Source organism: Erythrolamprus reginae, chromosome 5, assembly GCF_031021105.1.
Source record: "Erythrolamprus reginae isolate rEryReg1 chromosome 5, rEryReg1.hap1, whole genome shotgun sequence".
In the NCBI taxonomy this organism is placed as follows: Eukaryota; Metazoa; Chordata; class Lepidosauria; order Squamata; family Dipsadidae; genus Erythrolamprus; species Erythrolamprus reginae.
Genome location: NC_091954.1, coordinates 1792190 through 1819056, shown reverse-complemented (window position 1 = coordinate 1819056; position 26867 = coordinate 1792190). Strand labels below are relative to the sequence as shown.

At 43.4% G+C, this 26867-nt stretch overlaps 2 protein-coding genes across 25 annotated transcripts in view; both read left to right on the top strand.

The window, feature by feature from the left end:
• Positions 1-5980, top strand: part of HELLS (helicase, lymphoid specific) — a 46341-nt gene extending 40361 nt beyond the window's left edge. The window contains exon 21 of the mRNA XM_070751964.1: positions 5492-5980. Coding sequence (XP_070608065.1) covers positions 5492-5574 — 83 coding nt within the window. The 3' untranslated portion in view covers positions 5575-5980. The remainder of the gene's footprint in view (positions 1-5491) is intronic.
• An 11386-nt stretch (positions 5981-17366) lies between these two features.
• The window catches only part of SORBS1 (sorbin and SH3 domain containing 1), a 124196-nt gene continuing 114695 nt past the window's right edge, over positions 17367-26867 (top strand). For 12 of the 24 annotated variants that reach the window (XM_070751949.1, XM_070751940.1, XM_070751946.1 and 9 more), the window contains exon 1: positions 17911-18034. The gene's annotated coding sequence lies outside the window, so the exon portion shown is untranslated. Of the gene's footprint in view, positions 18035-26867 lie in introns of all 24 variants that reach the window. The other 12 variants (XM_070751939.1, XM_070751938.1, XM_070751957.1 and 9 more) reach the window with 10 other exon arrangements.

The following is a 26867-nucleotide window of genomic DNA, read 5'->3' as shown; positions in this document are numbered from 1 at the left end:
ATTACATGTATGTAGTTTCCCTGAAGTAAAGTTGCCAGCTTCTGGGTGAAGCCACCACAATATAAAATTTGCTTCCAAGCTAAGATCACCTGCACTTCTATCCCAGCCAGTGAAACGGGATTAAACATTTACTACGAGGTTTCCGGTTATATCTCAGATCTTTCCTCCTCCTTATCTCTAACCCCACCAACACGTCTTTCTGCTAGTGTGTGTAAGTAAGTGTGTGCGTGTGTGTGTGTAATGAGAGAGAGAGAGAACGTGGACTTTGATATTTGCTGTTAATCAATGTAAATATCCCTGTCCTTAGAGGCATTGATAGTGACTTGTTGCCTTTTTCCAATAATTCCTTCCTACAGTGTATAGGCCTTGTAGTGTCATTGAGACTGTGCAGGTCTTCAACTGGATCATTTAAATATGATGTTCCTGTACTCTAAGGCTTCCCGATAAATATATGCCTTTACCTTAATACAGTGTTTCTCAATTATTTTCTCTTATGCCCCCACCCCAACCCCGCAGGAAGAAGTAAACATTCCACGCCCCCCAACTCTCTGATCTGGGCCCCAGGGGAATTTTAGTGTTAATATTTATTATTTTACTTATTACAAGCTGCAAGCAAACTATTGGCTGGGGAAAGCTGCTCTCCCCACTGACCTGGGGGCAAGTCCAACAGAACTCAGTGGAGCCTGTTTTCGGTTAGGGGAATCAATTCAGAGGGACCACGCATATTCCCTGGGGTCACACATCACCCCCCTGGCACTGCTCTGTGCCCTCCCCCCGGGGGGGGCACCCCACTATTTGAGAAACGCTGCCTTAAGGTGATAATAGATCTCCACCAAGTGTTTCCCTACTTCTATGAAGCAGCCATTATGTGTCTGATATATATATTAGGATAGGCAAACAAAATAAATAAATAAATTTTATTTATATATATTTGTTTTCGTAGATTTTCACGGGTACAGGTATGACGGTCTTGGTATATTCGGGTTTCTTCCCGTGTAGGATTTGGAATAAATCATGGAAGCCATCGAGATAGAAAAACATCCCCAAAATATGAACAAGCGGGATGATACCTCTCGCTTACCACACATCTGGAAACCAGCCCTCAAATGTATCCCAGCCATAGAAACCAGACTCAGAACACACATTGTAAAACAATCAAGTAGCCTGCAAGTTCCAACTACTCAGGACATCACGCCTAATCTACAACCATTAACTAATCAGCATACCTCAGCTACATCAACGACCCCAATTGTTAGCCCACTGACTCACCAGGAAGTTTCTACACAGCAGGCAATTGCTGAGCCATCAAACCACACCCAGCCACCAGTATTTATAGAAGGGAGGCAGCTCAGGTCTCCCTGTGTTCGCCTTAGAACAAGGACAGAAACACCAGCCTGAAGATGACGAGTGAGACCTCGTCAAAACGTCGCCAGAAATTTCCAAATCCTACACGGGAAGAAACCCGAATATACCATGACCGTCATTCATATATATATATATATTTATTTTATTTTATTTTATTTTATTTGCCTATCCTAAAGATCTGGTGATAGAATTTATGAGGTCTAAGATTCATTTTCCATGGGCATGTTGATTGCTTAAAAAGGAATAGTTTTATACTGTATTAATTGCACACAGCTTCAGCTCGTCCTATGAATAAGTGTTCAGTTATAGCCATTGGAATCTCGAAGGCCTCTTTCAGGCCTCCCTTCATTCTTCTTTGGGCTGACCACACCCGGTTTCTCTTAGGTATTCCTCACAATTCTATTCTCCCAGTCCTTCAGCATCTTTGCTGCTCTTGGGCGCACTCTTTCCAGCTCCTCAGCATTCTTCTGCTCTGGCAGTCAATCAAAGCCGGCTGCTCTGGCCGGTGCAGTAAAGAGTAGTTCTCATCCCACAGTTTATATCTGTTTATATAACCACTGAGCCCTGGACTGTGGCATGCTACTTTTGCTGACTGCTGGCTGTCAGCAGTTCAATTCTCAACGTCTCTTGACTCAGCCTTCCCTCCTTCCGAGGTGGGTCACATGAGGACCCAGATTGTTGGGGGCAAGAGGCTTACAGATCTGTCTTTTAAGATGCTAGCAATTGCCCAGGCTTGTGCCCTCCGTAGATTTGATGAACGCCCTCTCTATCCCGTCATCGGTCATTTGCAAAAGTGTTGAAGAGCACTGGACTCGGGACAAAACCCTGTAGTGCCCCATTGCACTTCTCTTTCCGTGTAGAGATGGTTCCATGAAGGAGCATGTTTCGAGCACATTTGTCTAACCAACTGTGAATCCATCTAATTTGGTAGTAAGACCATCTATCCACATTGTTCCATTTTAACAGGGTGGCAGCTCTAGACAATTTTATCAAATGTCTTACTGAGGTATACGTCAATCGTGTCCACTGCCTTCTCTTGATATATTAATCACCTTGTAAAATTTGTTTGGCAGAGTCTATTTTTAATAATCCATTCCTAGCCACTAGTAATTACACGGTCTTTTTCTAAGTGCCTGCAAATCCTCACCAGCAAATCTCAGGTTTTCTAACTGGAAACTTTCCATTCCCAAGTCTCAATTCTCCATTTTGCTACATGCATCAAAATTGCCTTAAATTTGTGAGTAGCACACAGATGAGATACTCGGGGACTAGATTTCAGTTACATTGCTGCTCATGTAATTTCCACAGTTTCCAAAAAATCCAGCAGAATATCTTGTAAATATAGTTGGGCTAAGGAAGTGTAGATGGGCAGCTTAATTTGGAGAAACGCTTGTGAGCACTCCACGCTGGGCTGACACCAGTGTTAGAATACCAGACTTTAAACAGAGCCTATGTGGTAGTGGTGGTTGTTCAGCCAATAACACAGACCAATATAGTAGAGTATAAATACAGGGTGTCCAGCAAACCTGGGAAAGAAGGGAAATAATGCAGTTCGGGAAATATCAGGGAATTATCAGGGAATTCATTAAAAAACAGAATAAATCGGGGGGAAACAAACTGTATTAAAACGTTTAAAAGTTGGGAAAATCATGTATATAAAAAAACCCCGGATCGCGGTGTGTGGCAGAGTCAAGCAAAAATGAGCATAACTGTGGCAACAACTTGCTTCCTCAGCTACCGATATTTCTCCGCGGCTCAGCCGTTTGGTATGATGCCATCTACGACCGCGCCTTCACTAGATGGGAAGTTACAGGGAAATGTCAGGGAATTTCAAAATGCTTTCCACCCCCCCCCCCCCCAAGACACCCTGCAAATACTATTTACAGTGTAGACTAACCAGCATTCCGGACCAACCAACTGTCAGACATTTCCAGGCATAAACAGCACTAGCCATTAATATTACACAGAGTTCTACACAGAACTTTTAAGTACAACCCATAGACCAATATTAAGCACACAGCAAGTACGTAGAGCAATATTTAGCACAAAGCAATTTATTAGCACACAGCAATAGCAAGCGTTAGCAAGACTAACTGAATAGCCACCAACAACCAACACTACATTACAATTCAACAAAGTGCAACATATCTGTCTCCCTTATATGGCTAATTGCAGCCCTAACTCTTAATGTAACATTATACTAATTCCTCCAAATATACATTGCTGGTTAGTTCATATACTGACAACTCCAACTGGTGCAGTACGTCATACTGACACCGCTGATTAATCTTCTGGATGTTTTTCAAAGGAACATGATGCTGTGGTCCGACAGGCCCTTCCTTCTGATGCTCTTTACCAATGCGCCAGTCAATCGTGTCTCCATGTACACACTAAAATAGCCATGTAGAGCTTGATGACTTGAAAAACAGAAACATGTAATGAACTCAATCAGGGCAGGGGAGTGCCAGGTGACCTGCTTTTAAAAATGCATGCGTAATGCATGTCTAAAAGGGCAGGTGGGGGGTTTATACATTGCAGAAAGAAATTCTGTATAAACAAGCCAGTAACTCTTAAATAGAAAGCTTACTAACTATGCCACACGTTGGCATGATGTTGATTTGGCTGCAGAGCATCGAAGCGCATGACCAGCTCTGGGTTAATTTTCCGTCCCAGACATATTTGCCACACATTCTTTGCTGTAAAGAAAGTAAATCCCTGCTTCCTCCTAGTGAGTAAGATACAAAAGGTGGAGGGGTGGGGGGCACCAGCCTTTGGAGACCGTCGGTTGGTTGGTTGGTTGGTTGGTTTGTTTATTTATTTATTTATTTATTTATTTATTTATTTATTTATTTATTTATTAGATTTGTATGCCGCCCCTCTCCGCAGACTCGGGGCAGCTAACAACAGTAAAAAGACAATATGAACAAATCTAATATTAAAACATCTAAAACCCCCAATTTAAGAGATCAGTCATACATACAGTCATACCATACATAAATTTTATAAGCCTAGGGGTAAGGGAATATCTCAGTTCCCCCATGCCTGATGACAGAGGTGGGTTTTTAAGAGCTTACGAAAGGCTAGGAGGGTGGGGGCAACTATGATATCTGGGGGGAACTGGTTCCAGAGGGTCGGGGCCGCCACAGAGAAGGCTCTTCCCCTGGGTCCCGCCAAACGACATTGTTTAGTTGACGGGACCCGGGGAAAGCCAACTCTGTGGGACCTAACTGGTCGTTGGGATTCGTGCGGCAGAAGGCGGTCCCGGAGATATTCTGGTTACTTGGGGCTTACCACACTCTGCATTGCATTGGACACCTCTAGGCATTTAATTGTTTCTGTGTGTCACTTATCAGATAATTCATACATTTCCAAATCTTCCTTCATTATGTTCCAGAAATGTAACAGCCTTTAATAAGGGTCCAAACCTTGAAATGGCAAAACATAAATGGCTACGGGATGAGTTTGCCTTCAGACAACTTTTTGCTGTAGCAATGAAATGAATGGATCTTCTCCGGGTCCCATCAACTAAGCAATGTCGCCTGGCAGGACCCAGGGGAAGAGCCTTCTCTGTGGCGGCCCCGGCCCTCTGGAACCAACTCCCCCCAGAGATTAGAATTGCCCCCACCCTCCTTGCCTTTTGTAAGCTCCTTAAAACCCACCTCTGCCGCCAGGCATGGGGGAATTGAGATCCTCTTTCCCCCTAGGCCTTTACAATTCTATGCATGGTGTGTCTGTAGGTATGTTTGGTTTTTATATGAATGGGTTTTTAATTGTTTCTAATACCAAATTACTATTGTACACTGCTTTATTGTCGCTGTTAGCCGCCCCAAGTCTCCGGAGAGGGGCGGCATACAAATCAAATAAATAAATAAATAAATAAATAAATAAATAAATAAATAAATGTGCATTCAAATGTGAAAAGAAGCAGAGTTTTTATCTCTATTCCTCAAAATAATTCACCCCTCCTCAAAAGATCTATGAAATAATGACCTCAAAAATAATGGAGTTTAAATTCCACATGAAAAACGATGGGATTCCCAGGCATTTAAGAAGCCCAGTGTTGTTTAGATGGGAGTTCTGCTGTTTTGTCTGTGGATCTGTGAGTTGTGTGCTTCGTTCCTTCCAGATCAGATGAAAACTTCTGAGAAGCTGAAAGAGGAAATGGGGAAGTTTATGATGCTGGAGAACGCGGAGGATCCTGGCGTGTGAATTGTACTTCGGAATTTCTATCCCTTGTAATCTGAACCTGGATACTCTCTGTAACAGTTGCCTTTATTGTTGGTCACTCTTTCAAAAAGCCTTATTTGTCCAAAAAAAAAAAAAACCCTTCTGAAGAGTAAGTTGTTAAGTTTTTGTATATGAAAAGGGGATTTTGGAGCCTCTTGTTGATAACTGAGAAATTGTAGATTCTATTTTTGTCCTGAGTTGGTTGGTAACTGAGTAATCTGTATAGTACTGCAGGATTTCTGTTCAAGAAAATTTCCTTCTAACTTTTTACCTCTCACATTTAATAGGTTTGAATGAGCACAAGATATTCAGAGTATTTGTTTACAACCCTTGATTGTACTACTTCAGTTTGTGTTGGCATTACAAATAAATGCTATTTTTTCCTGAATTGTTTTGTTGAATCACTGCTCCTGGAAAGTGTTGTTTACTTATTGTATGAGAATTGCAATAAAGCAATTTCTCCTTTAGCCATTTTACCGCCATCAACTAATACTGTTTTTGTTTCTTTTTAATATTCTGTTTGGGCATCTTTATTTGGTTGACAATAGTTTGACATTCAAGTCATCTAAAAGAATAACTTCTTTTTGTATACATTTTGCCAGAGTTAAAAGAACCAGGAAATTAATTGGAGGAGACGGAATATTCAAACTTCTATTTGGATTCATGAAACTGTTTACATTTGCAAATAAGTTAAAAGGTTAGAACAACTAAAATGCTCATTAGCAAAAAAAGAACAAAGAGCGAGGGTTGAGAAGCTTATTGAACCCAAGGCCAAGAAAATGAATGAGTCTAATAATATGCATCAAAAGAGACACACAACAGCAGCTGCACCGGGAAGGCTGAGCGGAGCGTCAGCACCTGCACCAAAGTCACCAGGGAGCTTCAGGAGTTTAGACTGGACTTGAAACTGACCTCTGCGGTAGACAGAGTTGGGCTGCTGCTGGAACTGTCGGATTGCGCACAGCTCCGTGGCTCTGGAACGCGAGTGCGGGATCGAGCGCAATTATGCTTGCACCTCCGCAGGTAGAAAAATCGCACATGGGGACATGCGTGCGGGCGTGTTTTGGCGAGGTTTTTTGCTTCCCCGCACGGGAGGAATATACAATTGAGCATACCATCGATACACACTCAAGGTAACCTGCTCCAGCCTCGACTGCAGAAAACCCTACTTTGGAACCCAAGAGAAAAAAGGTTTGCCCTCACTGAACTAGGCAATGGATGAACCCACCAGTATCGTCTTTGAGAATCTTGGAGAAGTGGTGAAGATAGTGACGTGCACACATTGCTACTATCTTCTAAAGGGGAGAACAATAAAAGAAACTACAGACTAATCAGGCGGATACAAATCCTATCAAGATCGTAAAGAGACTGATCAGCCAGTGTGTTTAAAGTAAAATGGTAACTAGCAGAAATCAGCATGGATTTGTCAAGAGCACATCTTGTCAGACTAATACAGTGATACCTTGTCTTACAAACTTAATTGGTTCCGGAACGAGGTTCTTAAGGTGAAAAGTTTGTAAGACGAAACAATGTTTCCCATAGGAAAAGCGATTAATGCGTGCAAGCCCAAAATTCACCCCTTTTGCCAGCCGAAGCGCCCGTTTTTGCACTGCTGGGATTTCCCTGAGGCTCCCCTCCATGGGAAACCCCACCTCCGGACTTCCATTGCCAGCGAAGCACCTGTTTTTGCGCTGCTGGGATTCTCCTGCTGGGATTCCCCTGCAGCATCACAAAAACACGGAAGTCCGGAGGTGGGGTTTCCCATAGAGGGGAGCCTCACGGGAATCCCAGCATCGCAAAAACGGGTGCTTCGCTGGCAACAGAAGTCCAGAGGTGGGGTTTCCCAGTGAAGGGAGCATCAGTGAAATCGCAGCATCGCAAAAACACGGAAGTCCGGAGGTGGGGTTTCCCATAGAGGGGAGCCTCACGGGAATCCCAGCAGCACAAAAACGGGTGCTTCGCTGGCAACGGAGGTCTGGAGGTGGAGCATCCCAGAGGCGGCGGTGGGTTTGTAAGGTGAAAATAGTTTGTAAGAAGAGGCAAAAAAATCTTAAACCCCGGGTTTGTATCTCGAAAAGTTTGTATGACGAGGCGTTTGTAAGACGAGGTATCACTGTATCTTATTTTTTCATCAAGCAATTTCCTGAATGGACTCTGAGAACATTGTAGACATGAAAAGTACCTCCAACGTGCAAATGAATAAAGCTGGTTAAGTGAGGATGAATGCCTGCTAATTGAATGAACAAGCTGTCTCAAAAAACAAAATCTTACTCAAAATGCTGATCAATGGTTCTTCATCAAAGCTCAGCCCTGGCCTCCCCGCTCTTCAGCGTGTTTGCATGATTAAATTGATGAATATTTATTAAATTCAGACATAAGCTGCAGTGGAATTGCTACGAAAGAAAGTTCAAAATGATTTTGATCACTTGACAAATGGGTTGAACGTAACAGAACGGAATTTAACAGGAAATGTCTCCATTTTAGTCTGTTCAATTTAAACACCACCAAACTCCAACCAAATCTGGGCAAGGAACAGTAAAACAATGTAAAAACTTAATACAATAATTACAAATGAAAGGAAAGCACAAACAATAAAATCACGATGGGTTTGACTAGCTACCTCTACATATAATTCGGCAGCACCCTCGACCAACCTAAGTCAAGGCCTGGGAGGACTTAAGGTTTTCGGGAGGGCCAGCTTTTGGAAGAAAACACTTTCCATTTGTACTTTCTTTCCCAGATAATAGTTGCACCCTAACACCTGCATTACACAAGGATAATACAGATGTTACATTCAGTACATACATACTGTATACTATCCCTTTTCTGTGTAGCGCTCTCATGTTTAGAATTATTTATCATTGCTTAGTTAAGAGTGGATAAAGAACGATGACTACACTTCCTAGTTGTTTAGTGCTTCTCCTTACTGAGCAGCATCAGCAGGGACATTACCATAGAAGGAAGAGCAGTTAGCTTTCCAATCCATAAGTCTCAATGCCTTTAAAAGGAAACCTGTTTTACACTCAGTTGTGCATCGTATAGTCTGGATTTCTGTGCACAGAATCCCATTTCCTTATCCACAGCAGAAACTTTGGCAGCACAGTCTATAACTTAGAAACATAGAAACATAGAAGCCTGACGGCAGAAAAAGACCTCCTGGTCCATCTAGTCTGCCCTTATACTATTTCCTGTGTTTTTATCTTAGGATGAATCTATGTTTATCTCAGGCATGTTTAAATTCAGTGACTGTGAATTGACCAACCACGTCTGCTGGAAGTTTGTTCCAAGGATCTACTACTCTTTCAGTAAAATAATATTTTCTCATGTTGCTTTTGATCTTTCCCCCAACTAACTTCAGATTGTGTCCCCTTGTTCTTGTGTTCACTTTCCTATTAAAAACACTTCCCTCCTGAACCTTATTTAACCCTTTAACATATTTAAATGTTTCGATCATGTCCCCCCTTTTCCTTCTGTCCTCCAGACTCTACAGATTGAGTTCATTGAGTCTTTCCTGATACGTTTTATGCTTAAGTCCTTCCACCATTCTTGTAGCCCGTCTTTGGACCCGTTCGATTTTGTCAATATCTCTTTGTAGGTGAGGTCTCCAGAACTGAACACAGTATTATTCCAAATGGGGTCTCACCAGCGTGAAGGCATTGGTGGAATTCCACAAAATCTTTGCTCTCAGAGAAGGTAGTTTGATGCTATCAAACTGCACTAATCCAAACCTGCCTCCAGACGTGTGAATGCTTCAACGCTGGTAGTTTCTAAGATAACCGTTTGTCCGAAGGGGTGTAGGGTTTCCTGCCTATGCAGAGGATTGGACTAGAACAGTGTTTCCCAACCTTGGCAACTTGAAGATATCTGGACTTCAACTCCCAGAATTCCCCAGCCAGCATCCAAAGTATCTTCAAGTTGCTAAGGTTGGGAAACACTAGAAGACAAATTCCGCATGTGCGGAAGCAAAAAACCTTGGCACAGAAGCATAATTCTGCTCGGACTCACGGTACCTCCGGAGCTGAGTTCAATTAGGCGTTCCGGCTAGCAGCCGACCCCTGGACTAGGGTGGCGTGATAGCATTCCAATATTTGTGGGGCTACCACAAAGAAAAGGGGCGTCAACCTATTTTTCTAAATCACCAGAAACAAGACAGGAACCAATGGGTGGAGACTAATCAAGGAGAGAAGCAACCTACATTTCCTAACATTGATAAGAATGAACCAGTGGAACGGGTTGTCTCCAGAGGTTTTATGTGCCCCGAATCTTTTAAGAAGAGACTGGACAGCCACATGTCTGAAAGGATAGAGGGTCTCCTGCTTGAGCAGGGAGTTGAATTAGCGCTCTACATGGGGCTGCCCTTGAAGAGTGTTCGGAGACTGCAAATAGTCCGGAATGCAGCCGCGAGAGCTGTCGTGGATAGTACCTCGGTGCACCCATATAACGCCTGTGCTCCGCGAGCTGCTCTGGCTTCCTTTTAGTCTCCAGGCACTGTTCCAGGTGTTGGTTATTGCCTATAAAGCCCTCCATGGCTCAGGTCCAGGCTATTTACGGCACCGCCTCTTCCCGCAGACCTCCCTGAGACCAATCAGAGCTCACAGAGTCGGCCTCCTCCGGGTCCCATTAACTAAGCAATGCAGGTTCTCAGGACCATGGAGGAGGGCCTTCTCTGTGGCTGCCCCAGCTCTATGGAACCAACTTCCACCTGATGTTCGTACCGCCCCCACCCTGCTGGCCTTTCGTAAGGCCACAAAGATCTGGCTGTGCCGGCAGGTCTGGGGCCCATAAGTTTTACATCCTAGATGGCCAATTTTATGAATGGTGTGTGTGTGTATGAATGTGACTCTTTTATTCCTTATGGGGTTTTTGTTTTATAACGTTTTAATTTTAGAAATGTTCGACTTCTTTTATCTTTTCTATCTATTTTATTGTATTTTATCATTGTTGTAAGCCGCCCTGAGTCCTTTGGGATTGGGCAGCATAGAAGTCAAACGAACAAACAAAAACAAAGCTAACTAACTAGAATATGGGTGTCAAAAACGGCCCTGAAAATGGCCTTGAAAAATGGCCTGAAAACAGTCCAAAAAACAGCCTGAAAACAGCCAAAAAACCTGTCAAAAATGGCCAACAACCAGGCATGCGCACCAGCCCGCTGGTCTTTGTGTTTCCAGCACTCCAGTGTGAGCGTATGCCCACACTTGCCTGCGTGTTCCTATTTGTGCACTTGGTACTGGAAAGATTTGCCATCACTGCTTTAAAGGCTGGCCCTCTAGGTTCCCACATTTATTTATTTTTCTCAATTTGTCATTTAGGCTTCCATTTTAAGCACTCTTTAATATCGTCGTCTTATTTTGCCTGGGTTCATCTGATTTCCCTTGGGATCCCGACAGAAGCAGAGACTTAACCTAAGTTCCTGCTAGACAAGGCCAGGCCGCCATTGTTTTGCCACCCTCCCAAAGGATATTGTGCTCTCAAAAGGCGCTTGGCTTCCTCTGTTTTCCCTTTTATTCCATTGTTGTGATGGAGGGAGATTTTCCACAAAGGTTGTTTTTGGCTAAGATGTGCGACTGGCTCAACAGTAGAATAACAAGGACGAGGGGAGATTCTCGCTTCAGGAACACATTGCTCTGAATGGAAGCTTGAGATAGGCGAAATATTTCAGATTTGCCTCCGATTTCCTTCTGCCAGGATTCCTTGTGAAAAGAAGGCCTTAGTTCACTGGGGAAATATTCGTGGCTTCCTGGCAACGATACCGATGGGAAATTTTGGGTGGGCAAAGTATTTGAACAATAAACAAAACCCTAAGATAGTAAATGAAGGGGAAATAGCTGCCGCTACTGAGTTATGCTCCATGAAGGCAAAACCAGAGAGGGAGCAAGAGAGACGGGGAAAAAATCAGGTATGAAATACAAAAAGAGGGAAAGTTGAGCTGGGCAGGTGGTGCGTTATTTGGAACAATGAAGCAGGAGAATGGGAAGCGAGCATTGTCTTCTTGGAGGTGAGGACAATGGCCACCTACTAGAAATGTGGGAGGAATAGCTCTGGCAGCCAGGAGGCCTTCCTTTTAACACCACCGATAGCACAGCTACCCTCCAAAAAGACTTTGTGTCAAAATGGTCAAACATCTGGCAGCTCCAAATCTCAATCAAAAAATGTTCCACACATTGGCAAAAAAAAAAAAATCAGAACACCAAATACAAGCTAAATAAACAAGACCTTACAGAGTCTACGGAGAGGGGTGGCATACAAATCCAATAAATAATAAATAATAAAAAAAATACAGTAATGATCTTCACTCCGTAAAAGATCTTGAAATACTGTATTTATGACACCTTACAATAAAGCAACTAAGGCGACATAGTTCTAAGCTTTCTAAGCCTAGGATTTCAAGTCTGGTTACGTAAGATATTCTGTTATGAGTAGAGGAGTGGAGGGCTTTTTTCGTAAAGTATCTCTAGATGTTTTCTAATGTATTTATCTCTGAAATGCAATGTGGGTTCCAGAGGGATGAGCCGTATTGGAGGATTGGTCTGGTGAAAGTTTTGTATGCTCTGGTTAGTAGTATGATATTACCGGAGCAGAAGCTACGTAGGATGAGGTTTACAACTCTTGAAGCCTTTTTGACAATGTTGTTGCAGGGGGCTTTGGCACTTAGGTAATTGATAGTAATTGAATGTGATTTACAATAGAATAGATAAGAGAGGAAGACCCAGAAACACCTGAGATTATGTTATAAAATGCTATGTCTTTTAAGAGAGGTTTTCTAACTATGCTTTCTAAAATCAGAGTTATGGTTATGGACTGTGTCTTTCAAGTATGCAAGCACACTGTTTAACAAGATGTTTGCAAAACAAAAGATTATTTTAAGGTCTTCCAGAAACACAAGGGTCTTTCTTGCATTTTCTTACATATGGATTGTAGTGACGGTTTCAGGAACTAATGATAAAAAGCAACCAATGTTTCCTATGGCTGTGATATATTCTGCTTAGCATTACAATAATGGTTTGTATATTGCGTGAAAGGCTGTACATGATTTTAAATGAAAGAAGCATTTGTTTAGGGGAAAAATGATTCATATGAGCTCATTTTTTTCAACCTGCAGTGAAAATACTTGTTGTTTGTGATTTACAGATTATGTCCAAGCAGGAGACACGACACCATTTCTAACAAATGTCAGTCCAGTCTCTTCTTGAAATGTGATGAAGCTCCCACAACTTCTGAAAGCCACTTCTGTTCCATGGATTGATGGCTCTCACTGTCAAAAAAATCCTCCCTATTTCTAGGTTGAATCTCTCCTTGTTCAGTTTCCATCCATTATTCCTTGTCTGGCCTTCAGGTGCTTTGTAAAATAGGTTGACCCCCTCCTCTCTGCGGCAGCCCCTCTAATATTGGAGCATTGCTATAATGTGTTAGCAAATACTTCAGAAGAGAAGGATTTAGGGGTCGTGATTTCTGACAGTCTCAAAATGGGTGAACAGTGCAGTCAGGCGGTAGGGAAAGCAAGTAGGATGCTTGGCTGCATAGCTAGAGGTATAACAAGCAGGAAGAGGGAGATTATGATCCCGCTATATAGAATGCTGGTGAGACCACATTTGGAATACCGTGTTCAGTTCTGGAGACCTCACCTACAAAAAGATATTGACAAAATTGAAGGGGTCCAAAGACGGGCTACAAGAATGGTGGAAGGTCTTAAGCACAAAACCGATCAGGAAAGACTTCATGAACTCCATCTGTAGAGTCTGGAGGACAGAAGGGAAAGGGGGGACATGATCGAAACATTTAAATATAAGGTTCAGGATGGAAGTGTTTTTAATAGGAAAGTGAACACAAGAACAAGGGGACACAATCTGAAGTTAGCTGGGGGAAAGATCAGGAGCAACGTGAGAAAATATTATTTCACTGAAAGAGTAGTAGATGCTTGGAACAAACTTCCAGCAGACGTGGTTGGTAAATCCACAGGAACTGAATTTAAACATGCCTGGGATAAACATAGATCCATCCTAAGATAAAATACAGGAAATAGTATAAGGGCAGACTAGATGGACCAGGAGGTCTTTTTCTGCCGTCAGTCTTCTATGTTTCTATAACCCACCCCTGCTCAAAGTGCCTTTACTTTAAGTCTTTGGGGCAGCTGCATTCCATCGTGATTCATATTCGATTAGTAATCAATCACCATTTCCAGAGATACTTCTCAAGGGCTGTCATGCAAAAAGATATTTCTCATCTGCATTAGATTTCTGTTACCTCCTTCACATTTGCTTCTGTGACTAATTTCCATCCTAGTTCTTTGGGCTGAAATTTTATTTGTCTCTTCTTTATTATCGTCCTGTGTCTTCCACAAATTTAACAAAGTGCCTCTCTCCCTTCTCATCTGGATTAGTAATGAACATGGAGCGTTCCATGATTTTAGTGCCTAACTCCAGCATTCTTTGACGAGGGTTTTCTGATTTTCTCTTCTTTCTATATGTTCTGTCGGGCTCTCTGGTACACTCCTCCCAAAAATTCACAGGTACAAATTTCAGACACACACACATTTGAAAATTCAAAACAATGTTCTTTATAATGAAAATTCACGTAAACCAAGCCCTCTTTTGGTATAGCACAGAGCACTGGTCTCCAAACAAACTGGTAATTTGTACAAGTCCCTTATCAGTTCTGTGATACTTATCTTGCAGCTGTGAGGCAATTCACAGTCCTTCTTCTTTCACAAAGTGACACACACTTTGCTCTGGTTTAGTTTCAAAGCGGGGGAAAATCAGCACACAAAGGTCAAAGTCAGTAAAGCAGTCAGGAAACACAAGGATCAGATAATCCTCCACAATGGTCAAACCCACAGGCTGCTCTTTATAGCAGCCTCACTAATGACCACAGCCCCACCCAACCACAGGTGGCCTCATTTTCTTTGATAATAATCTCTCAGTTGTTGCTGCCTATGCATCGCTCTCCGCATGCGTGGCTGTATCATTAACTCTTGTTCTGAATACAAGGAGGAGCTAGATAATTGATCTCCTTCTGAGCTGTCTGCCACATTCTCCTCCTCCCTGTCACTCACGTCTTCTTGGTCAGAGGAGCCTTCATCAGCAGATTCCACCGGAGGGCAAAACAGGCCTGTAGCATGTGGATGTCTCCCCGACATCCGCAGTCCTTGGGGCAGGAGCTGGGGCAGAGCTAACCACAATACTATAGAGATTCTCAATCATCAGGTCATGGTTGTCCCAAAAGTGCTTTTTCAAAAGGGAAAGAAAAAAACAAGACAGACCAGATGCCTTTTGAAAAAACACCTTTGGGTTTATCTTCTAACCCACCTGTTAACAATCATCTCATAGTTTCTTAAATATTTTTGTAAAATTGGAATAGGACTTGCAGCATTATCCTACGATCTACCAAAACAACCACACCCTACTCAGTCAAACTATGAATTACAATTTATCTGGCAAAGTTTGTTGATCTCAATTGCCAGTAATTAAATTGCTAGTTTAATAACCCAAGAATGGTACTTACAGATGGATTTGATTTGTCTGAATTGCCCAGCTATTCCTTTAATCCAGATTTGTGGACAGAAACAAGTAATTGGGCTCATCACATATTCTCCAGGACTTTTCTAAGGTAATAAGAATACAACAAAAGAAACCTCTGTTATTATTATTAGGATCATTTGTTTATTCTGAGTATTCATTTTCCTTTTATCAGTTATGGAATTGTGGGCTGTTTTATTTTTTCCCTAAGGTAGCCAACTCCCTTCTTCAGGAATTTGGTCTTGAGATGCTTTGCCAGTTTCAATATTTGCTTGTTATTACAGTGGTTTGGATGACTTTTCAGCTCTGAACAATAATTTAAAATTAAAGTTTACTATAGATTTTTTTTAGTCTGTTCTCATTATATATCCAATCCAGTTTCTCCAAATGAAGAGGGAAAAGGAGATCTTTGCCCTTTGAAATGGGGTGTGTGTGTGGGGCCGAGAACAGAAAAAAAAGGCAGTTAAGATCTGTAAAGATATTTTCACCCTAGACAAATTGGCAGGGGAAGTTGTTGTATGTATGTTATTAGCAGCAGCAACCGCTGGCACTCTGCCCAATGAGAAAAGGAAGACAATCATGAGGGTTGATACAATTGCCAGCCAAGGACTGCTTTGAAAAACAAGTGGCTTAAAAAAAAAATCAACTAGCTGTCTTTCCCCCTTCAGATTCAAGTTAATTCAAGACCAACCATGTAATTTGGTCATATAAGTCCAAATAATAAATAAATAAATAATTTTACAAAGACTTCTCTAGTAATATCGTACTACTAACCAGAGCATATTTGCCAGACCAATCCTCGAATACAGCTCATGTGTCTGGAACCTACACCGCATTTCGGACATAAATACGGTACATTAGAAAACGTCCAGAAATACTTCACGAGAAGAGCCCTCCACTCCTCCACTCGCAATAGAATACTTTACGCAACCAGATTTGAAATCCTAGGCTTAGAAAGCTTAGGACGCCTCAAGCACGACCAAAGCATTGCCCATAAAATCATCTGCTACAATGTCCTTCCTGTTAACAACTACTTCAGCTTCCACCACAACAACACATGAGCACACAACAGATACAAACTCAAAGTAAACAGCTCCAAACTGGACTGTAGAAAATACGACATTAGCAACAGAGTGGTTAATGCCTGGAACTCACTACCGGACTCTGTGGTTTCATCACCAAACCCCCAAAACCTTTCCCTTAGACTGTCCACTGTTGACCTCACCCGATTCCTAAGAGGTCAGCAAGGGGCGTGCATAAGTGCACCAGTGTGCCTTCCGTCCCCTGTCCTAATATTTCCCTCTTATTATTACCCATATCATGTCTATAAACATGGTTATATTTTTATATACTACTGCCAATACATACTTGACAAAATAAATAAAGAAGAAACAAGAGTCAACCTTCAAGAAGAGTCTACGGAGAGGGGCGGCATACAAATCTAATAAATAAAGAAGAAACAAAGGAGAGCCAACCTACAGTATTTTGAAAGCACCTGAGGATAGAACAAGAAGCAATGGGTGAAAACTAAAGAAGAATAGAAGCAACTTCGAAATAAGGAGGAATTTCCTGACAGTCAGAACAATTAATCCGTGGAACAGCCTGCCACCAGAAGTTGTGAATGCCCCAACACTGGAAGCTTTTAAGAAGAGGTTGGATAATTATCTGTCTGAAGTAATGTAGGGTCTCCTGCCTAAGCAGGGGGTTGGACTAGAAGACCTCCAGGATCCCTTCCAACTGTTGTTGTTGTTATTGTTATTATTATTATTATTATCATTATTATTATAAATAAAATAAATAAACCAGAAGTAATGTTTGGATCTAAGGTACTCTCCGTGATTATGATGATTTTATCAATTAATTAATTAAGATTTCTATCCTGCCCTTCTCAGCTGACCCAGGGCGGCTGACAACAGGAATACATACAAATACAAGGGGGTCCTGAGATGGCGCCTTTCTTTGGAAGGACCGTTAGGGAGGAAATCTCCTCAGTTTACAGTTGGGTCGCTGCTTTCCTCTCACGTCCTTTCCGTCACCGAAACTCCCCAATTACACCGAGCGCGCGTCATCTGTGGCAAATCGCAGGGTCTTGCCCTGAAAAATCGAGGGCCCCGTTTGCAAACTAGCGGTGCGTGGTGTGATGCTGTGTGTGTGTGGTGCCGGTGTGTATTTATTACACCTTTATCAGTGAATGGCCGCGTTCCCGCGACACCCGCGCAGTCCAGCCGCTTTCCAGCCCTGCGCATCGGGCCGCCTCAGCCTGTGCGGAGTAAGAGCGGCCACCGCCGGCCGCTTTTATCTCAGCGCGTCGCCGAAGCCGGCAGAGAGCTCCGTTAAAAGCGCCGAATTCGGACCCGGCCGAGCTCGGGGATTGCGAGCCACCGCCGCGCGCCGTTCCTCTTCACCGAGAAAGGCGGCCGTCAGGCGGGCCAAGACCGCTGAGTCGGCTTAGAGGCCCCCCCGGCCCCGGCAATGCCCGGCTTCCTGCCGCTGCGTGAGAGACAAAGGCAAGCGGGCCGCCTTTCCGGCGCTCCCGCCGCGGCCGGCGCTCCGCCAGCTCCTCTCTTCTTCCCCCGAGCGCGGGCGAGGCCGCTCCTCCTCGGGGCTCGCGCGGCGGGCGGCAGATTCCGGCTCCGCTGGGCGCCCGGGACGAAAGCGCTCAGCCCCCACATTGGGCACCGCCGGGCCTGCAAGGCGCGGCCCGCAAGAGGAGGAGGAGGAGGCGCCGCCGCGTGAGGTAAAATCGGCGGCGGGGCTTGGGAGTCAAGCCAAGCGGAGCAAAGTGAGCTTGCGGTCCCCGAGAGGGGCGGGCCGGGCTGGGCTGGGTTGGGCAGGCGCTGCGCCCCGCTCGCGGCCATAAGCGGGCCTCCGGGGCTCGCCGCATCCTGGCTCCGGCCGCCTGAGGGGACGCGGGTGGCGTCCATTTTAAGGTCAGCTCCCGCGCAATTGCCGGGGTTGCGGCGCAGGAGGGACGTGTGTGTGTGTGTGAGGGGAATCCGGTGCCTTTTGCGCAGATGGGCGAAGGGGGGGAGGGTCTCCCACCTCTTTCCGGCCCCGCTTTTTCCCGCGCAAAAGCCCCCCCCCACTTTTGGGGGGCCCTGTGGGGGGGAGAGAAAGCGGGCTGGTGGTATTGAGGGAAAACGGTGAGGGGGGGGGGGGGAGAAACCTGACCAGAGGCGCCAGATTTTTCCCTCAGAGAAAAATCCACAGTAGAAAGATGCGTTTCCTTGGGCTTGAGGAGAAGGATTTAAGAGATTTTTGACATTGCTTATATTGATGACATATAATGTCTTATTGTAAGGTGGAGAAAAGATTTTTTATTTATTTAGTTAGAGGCTTATTAATAATGTTCGGTGTAAGTTTCATAGAATTCCTAGTTGAGGGAAGAAAAGACAATTGCCTCCATTGAAAGGTTAACAGAAAAAGAATATCTACCTACCTACCTATCTATATCTATCCATCCATCTCTATCTATCTATCTATCTATCTATCTATCTATCTATCTATCTATCTATCTATCTATCTATATCTATCTATCTTTCAATCTATCAATCACTTTCTATCTATCTATCTATCATCTATCTATCACTATCTATCTATCTCTACCTACCTACCTATCTATCTATCTATCTCTTTCTATCTATCTATCTATCTATCTATCTATCTATCTCTTTCTATCTATCTATCTATCTATCTATCTCTTTCTATCTATGTATCTGTCTCTTTCTATCTCTCTATCTCTATCTCTCTATCTCTATCTATCTTTCAATCTATCAATCACTTTCTATCTATATCTATCTATCTATCTATCATCTATCTATCACTATCTATCTCTACCTACCTACCTACCTACCTATATATCTATGTATCTATTGGAGTTATATGCGGCTCCTCTCTGAGGACTCACGGCGGCTTATATTTTGCCCTCCCTCTCCAAGGACTTGGGGCGACTTTATATGTTTGACTATAAGCATCGTTTTTAGTGTTAGTGATTTTGTACGGTTTTTATTTCATGGTGGAGAAAAATAAAAAAAAATATCCCCAAGGAGAAGGATTTGAAAGGCTGGATTCCTCCGTGGCAAGAAGCGCGGCAAGATCGGCTGGCTCTTCTTGGCTCAGCACATTCGTTGCCCTTGGAAAAGAGCCCCAGCTTAAAGATGCTGGCGTGGCTTGAGCGCTGTTGAAGCAGCAGGAGGCTTGTGGAGGATGAAGGGAAAGAGAGGAAAGCGGTGTAAATTAAGGTTCCGAGGATGCAGCCAGGGGAAACAGATTTTTCACTTTGTTTATGTGCAGGATAAGGAGGAAAAGTCCCCTCGCTTTAAGTTAAATATAATAAAGAATGAAGAAAGAACAAGAAAAATTAAGAGTGCCAAGCCATTGTTTTTAAACATGCTAATAAACCTAGAAGATGGTTAGCTTACAAAATATAAAAGGATAAGGAAACAAGGATAAAACAGCTGGAGGGCAAAGATGGAAAGGTTAAGAGATTCTGGAGAAGAAAAAAGTAATATAGCCCCCTGCCCCCTTCTGTCCCTGCATTACTAATGATTAGATTTAATACCGTTTCATCTTTGAGGAGAGGCGTAGGAATGCATTTTGTGGCTGGCGATATTGCAATGTGTGCGATATTGCAATGTGTGCGAGAGCAGGGCATTCTGTCATAGCAACCTTACTACCACTCAATTCCTGCTGCTAGCATGTGTCTTAGACAGTCTTTGTGACAGCACGGGAGTGCTTCTGCCTCTTTTCTTCCGGTTCACTTGGGCTCGAATTGGCCTTTTACGAACGGGAAAACAAGCTTGTCACCCGTGGATTTGATTATCAAGTGCTTGTCATCTCATTGCCAGCCTTGATTAGAAACAGCTTCACCTAGACATTGAATCGTCATCATATTTGATGACAAAGGTCGTTTTGATGGCATAGCTAACCATTTTAAAAATTAGCATTAAACAACACTTTTGTTATAACCTCTAGGAATCCCTCAAGTATTGAGAACTTTTCCACCACAAAGTACATTTCAGCACTCACCAATTTTCTGATTCAGTCTTTTGACTGACAAAAGAGAGGGTAAAATATGTTTTCCACCAGCAACAAACCTCCGTCGGGTATAGATGTATTTATACACACATATTAAGAGTGCAACTCTCAGAAAGCATAGCCAGTGCCACCCAGACCATGTTTCCTGAGCATTTGTAGAGTTTTTTTTAAAGTACATCGAGGGCATAGGTAGGAAAGGTTGTCCTAAAATATTATTATTATTATTATTTATTAGATTTGTGGCCAGGTATTAGAACGGGCTGAAAACAGATGGGCATTTGCATCTGTTTCTCACAAAGAAGTAACCTGAATCTCTTTAGTCTTAAATAAATAGTCATAGCTTAGTGATTGCCTTATATACCGACTATTTGTAGTTATGGCAACGATAAGAACGAAACTTTGTGAACTGTCCTTGTAGTTACACACAAAAAAAGGAAAGCTGAAGTAAGGTAATAAAGTAATGGTTTTACTTTAGCCACTACCTTGCTTAAGTGATGAGTTCCCCACTTGATGCACAGTTAAACTAAACATATGGAGGAGAGGATTGGAAAAACATGGATGGTTCTTGGAGCTGCCCGATTAAATCGATCAGTTTCCGGTCACAATTCAAAGTGTTGGTCATGACCTATAAAGCCCTTCATGGCATCGGACCAGATTATCTCCGGGACCGCCTTCTGCCGCACGAATCCCAGCGACCAGTTAGGTCCCACAGAGTGGGCCTTCTCCGGGTCCCGTCAACTAAACAATGTCGTTTGGCGGGACCCAGGGGAAGAGCCTTCTCTGTGGCGGCCCCGGCCCTCTGGAACCAACTCCCCCCAGAGATTAGAATAGCCCCACCCTTCTTGCCTTTCATAAGCTCCTTAAAACCCACCTCTGCCGTCAGGCATTGGTGAACTGAGATATTCTTTCCCCCTAGGCTTCTACAATTTATGTATGGTATGTTTGTATGTATGATTGGTTTTTAAAATAAGGGGTTTTAGTTGTTTTAGTATTGGATTGTCGCCTGTTGTTTTTACCACTGTTGTTAGCCGCCCCGAGTTTACAGAGAGGGGCGGCATACAAATCCAATAAATAAATAATAAATAAAAGATCTCGGGAGTCTTGCAAAAGGAAACTCATTCCTGGCCTGATGAACTTGATTGTCCAATAATTTTCCTGAGCTATTCTAAGTTTAGAGGATAGTTAATGATAGAGAACAGGGATACTTTGTTCTTTCAATAGAAGAAAAATATAGGTAGCTCAGGGTTGAAATGTGGAGACCTGGTGCTCTCCTGAGTTTGGTTGTTGGCTTGCTAACGTTTCATTACCACACTAGATAACGTCTTCAGTATTGGAACATTGAATAAGTCTGGGAGGTAACTTGGAGGACTTCTAGTCCAATCCCCTGCCCACTCATTGCAAAAGATCCTATACCGTTCCAGACTTTCTTTGGGTTTGATAGGATGGATACATGTGATCATAGAAAGAAAGCAGAAGAGAACAATAGAGTTGAAAGGTCCCCAGAGGACCTCCAGTCTATTATTATTATTATTATTATTATTATTATTATTATTATTATTATTATTATTATTATTTATTGGATTTGTATGCCGCCCCTCTCCGCAGTCTAACTCTCCATTCAATGTCTTCTTAAAAACGTTCAGTAATGGAATACCCACAACTTCTGGAGGCAAGCTATTTCACTGGTCAATTGTTCTCACTGTCAGGAAATTCCTCCTTAGTCCTAGGTGGCTTCTCTCCTTGATCGGTTTCCATCCATGGTTTCTTGTCCTGCCTTCAGATATTTTGGAGAATAGATTGACCCATCTCTTATCTGTAGCAGCAACTTACCTATTGGAACGCTACTATCATGTCATCCCTAGTCCTAAATATACCCAATTCCTGCAACTGTTGTTCATATGTTGAAGAATCATCTTTGTTGCTCTTCTCTATGCTCTAGAGCAGTGGTTTTCAACCTTTTTTGAGCCACGGCACATTTTTTATATTTACAAAAACATTGGGGGGGGGGCCCCCTAAAAAAAATTTGGACAAAAAAATTCTCTCTTCCTTTCGCTCTATTTCCCTCCCTCTTTCTCTCCCTTTTTTCTCTCTCCATCCCTCTTTCTTTCTCTCTTCCTTCTTTCCTCTTTTTTGCTCTCTTTCTCTCCCTCCCTACCTCCCTCTATGTCTTTCTCTCTCCCACCTTCCCTCCCTCTCTCTCTTTCTTTCTCTTTCTCTCTCTTGCTTGCTTTCTCTCTTGTTCTCTTTCTCTCTTTCTTTCTCTCTCTTGCTTTCTTTCTCTCTTGTTCTCTTTCTCTCTTTCTTTCTCTCTCTTGCTTTCTCTCTTGTTTTCTTTCTCTCTCTCTTGCTCTTTCTTTCTTTCCCTCTTTCTTTCTTTCTCTTGTTTTCTTTCTCTCTCTGAGCTTCACGGCACACTGGTTGAAAAACACTGCTCTAGAGCAGTGTTTCCCAACCTTGGCATCTTGAAGAGATCTGGACTTCAACTCCCAGAATTCCCCAGCCAGCGAATGCTAGCTGGGGAATTCTGGGAGTTGAAGTCCAGATATCTTGAAGTTGCCAAGGTTGGGAAACACTGCTCTAGAGTCTCGATATCTTTTTTATATTGTGGCGACCAAAATTCGGCCCGTTATTCCAAGTGTGGCCTTACCAAGGCATTCTAAAGTGGTACAGTTCATGTGATCTTCATTTCATCCCTTTGTTAATGCAACCTAGGACTGAATTAGCCTTTTTGACAGCTGCAGCATACTGCTAGCTTATATGAAATAATTGTCAACTAGGACTCCAAGGTGCCTCTCACAGTTACTGCTATTGAGCCAGGTACCAGCTATTCTATACCGGTGCCTTCGCTTTTTCTTGCCTAAACCATTTTGATGACAGCATGGGTAAAGTGCAGTACAGTATTGCAGGACACTGAAGCTGACCGCTAGATCTGGAGGTCAGCAGTTCAAATCTCATCACCGGCTCAAGGTTGACTCAGCCTTCCATCCTTCCAAGGTGGGTCAAGTGAGGACCCGGATTGTGGGGGCAATAGGCTGGTGGCTCTGTTCAAAAGTGCTATTGCTGAAGGGAAGGGAATTTTATACACATACTAGAAATTGATAAATTATTGAAACAAGATGTAAGATTCATTATTATAATTTAAGATATAGTTGGTAATAGTAAGGATATTGTTTATTTACATTGTTTAAGAAACACAATAACGATATTAAGAAATATATGTGCTATGATCTATAATGTATGATGTATAATGTTATTACTTTTCCAAAATTCTTGATTTTGTATCCCCTTTCCCCACCTCTCCCTTTTTTTTCTTCTGTTCATTCTTTCCTTACCTCCCCCTTTTTTCCCTTTTTCTCTTTCTTTGTATTTATAAATAAAGTTTTTTTTTTAAAAAAAAGTGCTATTGCTAACATGTTGTAAGCTGCCCTGAGTCTAAGAAGAAGGGCGGCATAAAAATCGAATAAATAAAATAAAATAAATAAAATTTAAGTGATTGTCCACTAGGGCTCCAACCCACCTCACAATTGTTATTAAGCCAGGTTTCACCTATTCTATACCTACTTATTTTTAGAAGGGGGTGGGGTACACTAGCCTGCACTGTCAGTTTTGATGGGAGTGTTGTTTTCTTGATCAGGCTGTTGTTTTCTGCTTGATTGGTGGTGTGGTATTAATCCTTGTCACTTAAGGAAACGGATTCTGAAAATAAAGCAAGCCAGGGAGAATTGCCCGTTTGTCTTTTGTTTACCAGGACACATTTCATAGGGTACTTATGTATTTTTGTACAGTTTTATTGCAGAAGAACAAGTAAAAAGAGCTGTAGTGGCGCAGTGGTTAGAATGCAGCGTTGCAGGCTAATTCTGCTGACTGCTGACTGCCAGCAGTTCAGCAGTTCGAATCTCACCAGCTGAAGGTTGACTTCCAAAGTCGTTAAAATAAGAACTCAGACTGTTGGGGGCAATAGGCAGACTCTGTAAACCACTTAGCGGTTTCTTTTGGACAAATGAGACCCTTGGGGGGGGGGTCAGAACACCCATCATCTTCCTTGGCAGCAGAGAAAGGATCTATTGATAAATAGATAAATTGAGTATGATTGTTTTTTACGTTAAGGGTTTAAAATTGTTTTTAACTATTGGATTTGTACTGTTTTGTTGTTGTGAGCCGCCCCGAGTCTTCGGAGAGGGGTGGCATACAAATCTAATAAGTAGATAGATAGATAGATAGATAGATAGATAGATAGATAGATAGATAGATAGATAGATAGAATAGTAAAGTAAAGTAAAGTAAAGTAATAAACAAATAAGAAGAAGGCAGATTCATGGGGTGTATTGTTGAACCCGTTTGAAAGGCAGAGGGTGTGTTCTTGTTGGAAATGGAGCCATTGGGGGACGTGTCCTGCCCTCAGATCAATTGTTTGAGGTGGCGTCCTTGGCATCTCCCTTTGCTTCCCTCCATCTTGGGCATGCAGATGTGAACGGGAGACGTCTTTGCAGAGGTGTAGTTCACCTGTGCCATGTAGAGATGTAGGAGGGTCAGCCCAGCAAAGAGAAGGGAGTGGGGCTACTATTGCCTTCCGTCCTTTGAGGAGTATTATTTCCTGGCTGAAATAAATAGCAGGGGAAGCGACAGCCTTGAAATAGAATAGAAGCCATGGCCCGGAGTGGATGGCTGTGTCCAGGGCACAAGCGGAAGGGGTATTTTCCAGGCCAAAGGCTGACACAGAGGCCAAGCTGTTTCCCCCAGGGAAGGAAAGAGGCAGCTCTTACAGCCTTCTCAGCTGGGGTTGACTTGGCCAATGGCCATTCCATGAGCTGGTTGGACCGCTGCGGTCACTGTAAGCGAGCTGGAATTTCATCGTCCTTGCTCTGGAATAGGACTGTCAAACTCGTGGGTCGCGGGCCGGATGCATCAGGCATAGGGATGGGTCCCACTTACCTTTCACTCCTGGGGTGCATTGTGACATCCCGACGCATGGTTCTACTTCCGCGCACCTGCAGAAAGATATTTGAAGCCGGAACCAGGAAAAAAGTGTCCTGGGAAAGTTGGCACTGGAGCTGTCACACCTAAATTGTGTCCTCAGCGGGCTGCTACCGGAATGCCTTCACTGGACCACGCTGCTAGGAACTCACCCCTGGTCAGGCGCTAGCCACACCCACACCCGGCTTAGCCAAGGGGGGAAAAGTCCCGATACGTCATGTGACAATGTCTTGATGGCACAAGTTTGACACCCCTGCTCTGGAGTGTGGAGGGAAGAGGGACAGTCTTCCCCTTCTCCGTCATGGCTGCCTCTTCTAGTTTGCAGCATCATCTCCCTTGTCTCACGTGGTATAAATGAAACCGGGCCAGATATGGTTGATCCTGAGAGACCACGGGGCACTACATGGTTGTAGAATAAGCAGGCAAATTTGGGGGAGGGGGAATCAGGGGTGTGCTTCAAAAATTTCAGCAATGGGTTCTCAGCCTGGTTGCTGTGTGGGAGTGGCCATGTGGGCGTGGCCTAGTCAGCCCCCTGCACCACAACAGGGGGAGTGGCATTTTCACCTCCCCTGGGCTACGGAGGCCCTCTGGAGGCAGGAAATGGGTCCGTTTCTGGCCTTCCGGAACTTCTGTGAGGCCTGTTTTCCCCCCTTCCTGAGCTTCCGCGTGGGCCCTGCACTTACCTCACATCCAAAACAGGCCGCGTGGAGACTCCTGGGAGGGGCAGGTGGGGTGGGCAGGGCCGGGCCAGCGAGGGGTGGGATAAACCGGCCATAACGTTAGCTATGGGTTCTCCCAAACCCAGACGAACCCGTAGAAGCTCACCCCCGGGCCACCCAAAAAAAAACCCTGCAAGAAAGCAAAAAGTCTTTCTGGAGCTCTCGATGGAGAGTCATCGGAAGACAAGCTCACCTCGCAAGACCTTTGCTGTACTACAGAGAAACTCCATGTTGAGGCCGCTTTGCCTCAGACGGACTTGGAATCTCTCCAATTAAACAGGGGCTTCAGTCCAAGAAAACTTGGCTTTAGCAGCAGCAGGAAATAACTCTTCCATCATTCGCATTCTGCCTTCGGTCAGAAAGCTGAGCAAAGTGGGCAGTTTGGGGCCTCTGCCCATGTACAGACCCCTCTCTGTGTCTATCTGTCCCCCCTCCACTGCCCCACCCATCATTCCTTCCTTTTTACGGCAGGCCAGCCTGTCATCCTCAGTTCTCAAGTGTGCGTATTTACTACAGCTGACTCCCTGTTCCTTGCACTGTGTATGTGGTGGATTTTGTCCTTGCTGTGTGTTACCTCTGCGTATGGATGTGTACTGTACATGCATTTGTGAAAGTCCCCATTTCACTTTCTTGTTGTGTGTTTTACACCACCTTTAAAAGTTTAGCAGTTCTTGAAAAGCAACAACAAAAATATACTTTATTTACTTCCAGCTTTCTAACATAGATGTTCCGTTTTTCCTTAGCTCCATTTCCTTTCCATAGTTTTAATTTAATTACTTTTTAAATTACTTTATGTAACATTGAATTTGTTTTCGTGTTGTGCACGGGCACAATAGCAGCTCAGCCTGAGCTGCTGCGAAGCAAAGCCACCAACATTAATAATACATGTGAAAGTCACAAGATGCATTTAAAATTGTTCCCGTAGCTGCAACAATTCGTATATTAAAAGAAAATATGCTGCTTTTCTACTCGTCTTCTTTTGTTCGTTTACTGAAATGGTTTTATCAGCAATCCTACAAAAACAAAAACCTTT